At 33.3% G+C, this 9,144-nt stretch overlaps 1 protein-coding gene across 1 annotated transcript in view; it reads left to right on the plus strand.

The window, feature by feature from the left end:
- CAPS2 (calcyphosine 2) overlaps window positions 1–7,059 on the plus strand; it is a 54,798-nt gene extending 47,739 nt beyond the window's left edge. Inside the window, exon 17 of the mRNA XM_036761517.1 lies at window positions 6,884–7,059. Within this exon, the coding sequence (XP_036617412.1) occupies window positions 6,884–7,059 (176 nt within the window). The remainder of the gene's footprint in view (window positions 1–6,883) is intronic.
- The last annotated feature ends 2,085 nt before the right edge of the window (window positions 7,060–9,144 follow it).

The raw sequence follows: 9,144 nt of genomic DNA on the forward strand, positions 1-9,144 counted from the left end.
AGAGAGAGAGAGAAAGAGAGAGAGAGAGAGAGAGAGAGAGAACAGCATACCTTAAATGCCTCTTCCTTAATTATCTCCTCACAAAGAACTTAGAATCTTCTAATCTTGGAAACTACTATGCATTGTGAGGTTGCCAGGGGTATCTGGTTATAATGAAGTCCTTTCAAGGATTTACCTTTGGTGAAAATGTCACTCAAAGTCACCAGTAACATGGAATGTTTCTTAGAATTCTTAAAAAAAACCCAGAAACCTAATTTTCCTGTTACATGACTTATGGTAATTTAAATTATCCAGGTTTAGGACAAATGAGGAAAAGGAGTATTGGCACAGGTATATTTATTAAAACCCCTTTCTCTCCCAGAGGCAGTAGAGATTTAAACACACAAAGTATGAGTGATATAGCCTGACAAAAGGAGGAGAGACTGATGGGGGCAGATTTTCATAAATTTCCATTAGAGAGTCCTTGGAAAAGACTACTCTTCCCTTTATTGCTCCCCCTGTTTTCTTTACTGCTATAGCTACTTACCCACCCATAGAAAAATATAGAGCCCCCACATAGAAAAGCAGCCTCTCTGTACTTAATATGGATCGATCAGAGCAGACTGGACCATCCTGAAAGGAATTGAGGTAGTCCCTTGCATATGAGGAGAGAGCAGGTTGAATAAGTGATTTCCTACCCAGACGCATAAGTCCTCTTAGAACTGGCCCAGAATACCTTGGTCAAAGTGAAGCAGATTATAGCTACAGTTCACAAATGTAAGATATATAACTCTTACAGTCTTCTGTAAAATTGGCTCCCCTAAAATCATTATATAGTAATGCCTTATTAATCTAGTATCATCAGGGAATGAAATGTTTTAAATAAACGAATTTTCCAGATACAGAACCTTATTCTTTTAAGCAATAGTCCTGTAGTTCTTTTTTTATCATTTTGGACAGAAAGCTTTATAAAATACATCATGTAAATCTCTGCCTTACTAAACACCAAATGTAACCATAGCTTTTTAATATTCTCCTGATGACCTTGGGTCATAGGATCATATGATTTATAGCTTGTAAAGACCTATAGCAGGGTTATTAGCTTTTTGTGTCCTGGATCCCTTTGGAAGTTTTGGGAAGCCTATGTACCCCTTTTCAGAATTATGTTTTTTTTAAGTATATAAGATAAAATACATAGGATTATAGGGTAATCTTATGGACCCATTATATTGAAATAGTAAAACAAACAAAACCAACTAGTTAATAGGACCAAGTTAGGAATCCTCAACTATCCAGTCTAAAATCTTCCTTTTATGTATATGGAAACAGGGACATAAAGTCACTTCCCCAAGGTCCTGTAGGTAATGACCGAATAAGGATTTGAACCAACCATTTAGTCATCCAATAACATTAGTTATTTTACTATGCACTCATTATTGAGCTACACAGGGATAGTAGGTCCTATCCTAAATGGCCCCAGACTGCAATTCTTTTTTAATGCTTGTGTTTCCTTTACTTCCATGTGCATTACTGCTGTAATTTATCCTAAATGCTCTTCTCTTCCCCACACTGTGCATCCAATTTGCTACATCTGGTGTACTGCGGAAAGTTTTATTCTTTGTGGTATTATCTGAAGCTCACCATGTTCAGTACCTAGCCATTTGTTTTTTGAAGAAAATGTTTTCGACGTAGATAAGTGAACGTTCTGTATAATCTACAAATCTTTGGCCTCTCTTGTTTCTTTCTCCTCAACCACATTTTACCATATCTTCTTTTCCACCTTTGTATTGAAGTAACCAACTACTAGTGTATTTTAATTTGATTTTGGTGGGTATTGCCAAGTTTTCTCTCAAAATTTTTTACCATTTTATTCTCAGCAACTGATATTGGTATATAAACTGCAATTATTTTTACAGTAGTTTTTTTAAAAGAAATACATACTTATAATTAACACTGCAGTATATGATAAGGACCAAATGTCCCCCATAATATTTCTTATAGTCATTGGGAATAGGATAAAACCCACTCTACCAACTCCTTTCGTTATTTCTCCAAGGAGTATTTGCAAGCCTTCCTCAGCTGAAACTTCTCTTTCTTCTATAGCAGGAGTTCTTAATCTTTTGTATAAAACTTGGACCCTTTTAGCAGTCTGGTAAAATCTATGGGCCCCTTATGATTATGTTTGTTGCCTACATTCATAAATGAAGGAAATGCTAAATTTTGGTTAGAGTTTAGTGAAAAAAGACATCATCCCCCTCCTTGCTTACATGTTTATGGACCCTGATATCTATCCATGAATCCTTTGAAGGGTTGGGTTAGTGGGAGTCTATGGACTTCAGATTAAGGACCCCTGGTTTATAGCAGCAATGTCAAGATTGATATGAATTAGCACCTCTACTAACGTCCACTCATTGATGATTGAACAAGAGTTTCTGATCCATAGTATCAATAATCAAATTGAAGCTTATAGGCAGTCTAAAAATGATGTGAGTCCAAGCACCATCTGGGCTATTTCCCAACACTTTGCTACTGGCATTGCAGAAACAGAAGGGGCTGAATAGCACTTAAGACCATTTAAAATTTTTTGCTTTCTTTCATGGGTTCCCTTGGCCAAAAGAATTCATCACTAGGTGGCTAGTCTACTGGTGATGGGCCTCTGTGTCACTAGCTAGGCTGGTCCTTGGAAAACAGATTCAGTCTGTTACCAGAATTCCATTCAAGGATTTGAGATATCAAGTATCTGAGGCTGTATTTGATCTTATATGTTTTTGATTTTAGGCCTAGTGTTCTATTTACTCCACCACTTAACTGTCTCTGGCTACAGCTCATGTGCATGAACATTAGGATGTGATGAAAAAAATTACCTTAATTTTTTTCCCTCATGGAGATTGCTATAGTTTATTATTCTAGAACGTCAGGATTAGAAGAGATCTCATGTGTCATCTATCCCAATCTATATCAGAAATAGACTCTCCTCTATAATGGCTCCAACAAATGCTTATACAATCTCTTGACTACACTCATGGAAATCTTTAATTGTTGAGATATTTTTCCTTCCATTGGAAAAAAAAAATCTGCTTCCATTCATCTTATGCCCCTACTTCGACCTTTTTGTGAGCCTTCCGAGCTCATATTAGTCCGATCAGCCATGGTCGGACACACTGTACCTTGACCCCAGCATACTGATGTCGTTTTGGTCTTAATTGGGAACCACTTCTACTCTCTGGGACCAAAGAGGTTAAATCTAAGGTAATCATGTTGTAGTAGGGAGGCATGCTGGCATCCAATACACACATCAGAGTTATGTTCAAAGATATGACTGAATTATTCTATAAGTTAGCATTAATGTAGCATTTTAAGGTTGGCAAAATTATTTCATACATATGTTATTTATCAAATTACATGTTATTCAATCCTGGCCTTCAGTTTTTTTATCCCTGTTCTAATCTAAGTTGGATTACTCAACCCATACCTTTCAGAACTAAGTGAGCTTTTGCTGCATTCAGCTGTCTATCCTACCATGTACACACCATGTATCCTTTCTCACCATTTATCCATTTCTTTCTTCCTCCTTCTAAGGGCTCAGGTCTTTATGTCTTTCTTAATTGGCCAAAATACAGACTTGAATGTTGAAAATAACTTTTAATATTTATTATTTTTTCCCCTTGTTCTTAATTCAGATAGATGATTTAAACATTATTTCTTTCAAATTCTACCTCCTTTAAACTTGGCTCATAATTATATTTTTGGATGTATGTAAGCTGTCTGAAAAAATAAACTTTCCCTTTTTCTCTTTAATACATGAAAGAAAATATATTGGAATTTACTGTTGTTATATCTTAAAACTGGAAAAAATACAAAATTAAACTTTTCATCTCATATATTGTCAATAGTAATCTATGCATAGACCTTTCTGGTATATGGATTGTTTGTAGTTAACAGTCATTTACAAATTAAGGCTTTTATACAACATTTTCACTTAGTTTCTAGGAAACCATCTGGTATTCTTTGACTTAAATATCCCATCAAAGAAAAAACACTGTAAGGCATAATAGAAATCAGATTTCCAAAAGACCTTTCTGTTTAATGGCATTGGAAGACATTATTGGCAGAACGGAATATTCCCTAATCAGAAATTTGCTACTCTCTAAGACAGATCAGCAAAGCCTGATCTCAGTTACAGATGAGACAAGGCAAATTTTATTCCTGAATTTTAAAATTCAAATTATAAGATTCTTCTATAAATTGTAGTTTGGAAAAAAAAGTGCTTGAAACTAAGTAACTTTGCCAATCTTAAAATGCTACAAATCTAAAAGATTTATTTGTTACACACCATAGTAGGTAAAACTAATTTAAGAAAAAGACATTTTCATCCTTTTGTTTCATTATCATATTAAGACACAGACTTTAAAAAAGACTACCCAGGATGTATATGCCTTTTAAAATACACATAAAGCTTAATATTTGTGGCATTATATTGTAATTGGAAAAGTTGAGATTATACAACTTGGGTTGGAAACTTGACTCTGCCATCTTACTATCTCTGTAACCTTAAGGAAGTCGCTTACTCTCTCTGTGTCTCCGGTTCCTCATCTATCAAAAGAAGGGATTGGACAAACTAGGGTTCCTTCCAACTCTACATCTATGGTACCGCAATTCTGTTTGTCCAGCTTTCTAATATCATCAGCATTTGAATAACTATTTAGGCTATATTCATTAAAAATATGGTGTGGCTTTGTCATTCTATTTTTAAAAAAAGTAGGGATGATAAGAGAGATTCTGTATCAAACATAAATAAATTCTGTAGGCTTTAAGGTTCGCAATGTGTTTTACAAATGTTATTATATCTGCACAACTACCTTGGGAGATAGGTGCTATTATTATTTTCATTTTAGAGATGAAGAAACTGAGGAAGACAGGTTAAGTGACCTGGAAATTAGATTAAGCCTAAATTCTGCCAGATTGCTTTCTAGTTTTTCCAGCAGTTTTTATCAAGCAGGAAGTTCTTTCCTAAATAATTTTATGTTTTAGGCTTTTCAAGGTTATTGAGTTTTATTATTTCCAATTTCCCCTTGTATAGCCTGTTTCATAGATCTCAATCTTTATTTTTTAATCAGTTCCAAAATGTTTTTCATGATTGCTGCTTTATAATATAGTTTGAAGTTTGGAAGTGCTAATCCTTCATTAATATTTTTAAAAAGTTGTTTCCCTTGGTATTCTAGATCTTTGTGTCTTCAAATGAATTTTATTATTTTTAAAGAAGTTATATAAAAATATTCCTTTGATAGTTTGACTGGTATAGCAGTAGTAGTAGAATTGTCATTTTTATTGTATTGGTATGGCCCAGCCATGAACATTGAACACCCTAAACTATGGTATTCTTTATTTTTTTTAAGGAGCGCTTTTTAATTGAATGTATACAAGTATTTTTTTTGTGCTCCAACAGATTGATTGCTAGTGATTTTAAGCATTTTGTAGGCATTTTGTATGGTATTTCCCTTTCTGTGATGGCCTTTGGGATTTTGTTATTATTATACAGAAATATTGTTGATTTAGAGCTTATTTCATTGCCTGTAATGTTGTTGAAGATATGTTTTAATTAGCAATTTTGCCGATTGTCTAGGTTTATCTAAATAAACAATCATATTATTAGCAAATGGATAGTTTTTTATTGCTTCTTTGCCTGTCTTAAACCTTTAATTTCTTTCTCTATAATGCTTTTTAGTTATGAAGTCTTTTCATGTGTGATATCTTATTAGTCATCATAACAATTTTGTGGAATGGGTAGTTGCAAGCATTACTCACCCCCTTTTACAGATGAAGAAACTGGGGTTCAGTGATACACAAGCATATACCCAGAACAGGAAGGGACCTTTTAGGTCCTTGAGTCAAATTTCCTCCTTTTACAGAGAAGTAAACTGAGTCCCAAAGGGCATAAGTGATTTATTTGAAGTCATATCTAGTTGCAGATTTAAACACCCCGGTCATCTGATCCCATGTCCTGGACTCTTTCCACTTTAAGAGACTACTTCCCTCTCTTGGTCAAAGTGGGTACACTAAAATCCTGGGATTCCAGGTATTCTTTTATATATACCCGTGTGTCTGTATGTGTATTTGTATGTGCGTGTGTGTGATACATACCAAAGTACTTCTTTCATCTCTCTCATATTCTCTGTGTCTCTTTTTTTTTCTCTCTGAGTCTTTCTTTGTCTTTGTCTCTTCATTTCTTTCTCTCCTACTACTTGGGCTGCACATTTGCTCTTCCAAAACCCTCATTTTTACTCCCCTTTTCATTGTCTCTTACTCCTCTTTGTTCCTCAATGTAATACAAAACTGAGATAGAGACATAAATATGTTTCACTCATTGACTACAATCTTATGTTTTGTGTTTACTTTTCTTAATATAAAAAAAATCCAAGCAAACAGATAAATGGAAGATTATCTTTCTATAACACAAATACCCAGTCTGATTGTTTTTTGTGTCTCCTGATTGCTTCCCTCCTCCTCTCTAATATGTGTAGAATGTATTTTTCATCTATTTTTCTTTGTGAATATGGCTCAGTAACTCAGTGGGAGAAGGTTCCTCACCCTAGATTATAAAAAGTCTTCACTCATAAATTAATATTGAATACAATCTTTTAAAAGTTTTTAAATAGCCCTTAAAATATTTACTGATAAATATCACTTATGAATTTTCTTCCCTGTGTTTCCCCTGCAACCTCCAATCACCAATAAATTCTAGTTCATGGGAAAAATGTTGGAATAAATTGAACAGTAGTTTTAATGTATAATTTCAAGCTGTTAACAGTGTGATTTCATAAACTGATTAAGTATTTTTTTTAATAGAGCTAATGCCTTATTCAATTCTTCAGAAGATTGTTTTACAACCTGCCCTGTTTTGCAGGTTGTGCAACAGAGGAAGAAATTAAATCTTCATTTATAGAAACCCTAGAGAATGCCTGTAGCCATCCCCATGAAGTGTTATACTGTGAATTTGAAGATTACTATGAAGGACTAAGTTTTGGAATATCAGATGATGAAGATTTCATTAATATCTTAAGGAATTCTTGGGGGATTTAGTTTTGAAAAGTGCACAAATGAAAATTTGCCCACACCGAAAATTTCAAATGGGAGACAAATTGAATGTGAGGTAGTATGAAATATATTATTTTTCTGGGACTTCTCTCAGTCCTCATACACATAGTTCTTCAAAAGATATCGTGTCTGGAAAGGGGAATATTTCTAGAACAAGGACTGTGTTTGTGGGTGTGTGTGAGACGCTGAAGGAACTGTACTGCTTGTCGTTTTGTTGAACACAGTGGAGATGCTCTGGAGTTCATTTTTATCATTGTCAATGGGAAAATTCCATCTAGAAAGAAATGCATATGAATGTCGATGTTGTCAATTCTTTCTATCTTTCTCTTCTGTTCCTCTTTCTATATCTCTGCCTCTCCAAATTCCTTCTCCCACCCTGAATAAAGCTTCAGTGAATTTTGAGTTTACTCACCTGTAAACAAAACAGTGCAACTTGTATGGAATATGCTGCAAATATTAGAATGAAAAGTTATGTTAAAGGAAATTGTAATATAATTCTAGATTTTCGTTAGTGCCTGCAATCACGTTAGAGCTGACTGTATAAGATAGAGGATCATGAAGGGATGCCCATAAAAATGTCATGTTTGTACATAAACTTAGTTTATAAAGCTCTAAATTTTGTTGTGCAAAGGCACACAACCCCAGATTATATGCTATTGGCTATTACCCTATAACTCTACTTAATTAGAGGACTGACCTATCCAGTCTCTCTTCAGGAGTTCATAATTCTTCTATATTCATAGTGTCTTTGTTCATATACATAAATTGAAAAGCTAAGTTGGAAGAATGCGCCTTTTGGTTATTAAAGGGTGCACTGAGGTGTACTTATAGAACATATGTGACAGGTTGGTATAAATAGAAGATGGAAAAGAATATGATGAAATATTTATGATATCTTAAACCATGTAAATGGCTCAAATGCAAATGTAACATACTTGAATGTTTAAACATTTCCTTGTCCTTTTCCATTAGATTATCTTGTATATATTATTGCTCCTTGGAAAATAGACAAAAAGGAAGAAAGGAAAAAAAGATTAAATTCACAATTTAAATTCATTTATGTTAAAGTAATCTAAATTAGAAGACTTAAATAGCCCTAAAATAACATGTGTCTGGTCAAGTTGAAAAGTAACCAATTGTGAGTAAGGCTAGATTCTAATGTAATCCACCTTTGATTCACTCATCTCCTTTGCTCTACTATTCTCAACTGTAAAATGAAGAGTGTGGTTGCTAATCCCACACCAGAAAAGTGGCATACATATAGCGGGGTTTGTTTGAGCCAGAAATATTTGAAGTGATGTTCATTTTCATCATTAGTGTTAGGATTTAGATAAAAGAGAAACACTACTAAATATTTTGGAAGAAAACTAGAATATTTAAAATGTATTTTAATTAATCATATCATCAGCTGTCATAAATACATAGTATGCATTCTAAGTATTTTCAGAAAAGTAGGATAAGGAAAATTAGCCATAATATTCTGAAATAAATATTTTGATAAAAATATAGGTTGTTGTAAGTATGAAGCCACTTGAGTCATGTTTTCTTGAAAAAAATGATCTCACTAACCATAGCTAATCCTAAATTTTGTCAGTATTTTATGATAAATGCATAATTCTTTTTCCAAGTAGTATTTGTAGAATGTGTTTTTTCATGGATCATTCTTCTTTGTGAATTTTAAATAAATATATCATTGTGTAAAGTTTTTTTTCTGTGAAATCAGCATATGCAAAATTTAAATTTTGTTCAAAAAAACCTTTGTGAATTTAACTTATTATTGTGACAGTTTTCCCAAAGTATACACACAGAAGGCTATAAATGAAACATAACATTTTATTGAGTAAGAAGCTGTTATCACTAATGGTAAATGTGTCTTTGTAGTTAATTTCATCATTCTCAAAATTTGTTTTTTCATGGTCATTTTGATATAGAGCTGTAATATGGTAAGTCAAGTTTTTGGTCTGTTTAGTTAATTTTTAATTATTAAAAATCTGTGTTTTGATTTTGTATATTTTTTAGTCTTAATAGAGGAAATTATTATTTATTCCCAACTTGACAAGTAGAACTTTC

The sequence above is a fragment of the Trichosurus vulpecula genome, chromosome 5 (genome assembly GCF_011100635.1).
Source record: "Trichosurus vulpecula isolate mTriVul1 chromosome 5, mTriVul1.pri, whole genome shotgun sequence".
Taxonomy (NCBI): domain Eukaryota; kingdom Metazoa; phylum Chordata; class Mammalia; order Diprotodontia; family Phalangeridae; genus Trichosurus; species Trichosurus vulpecula.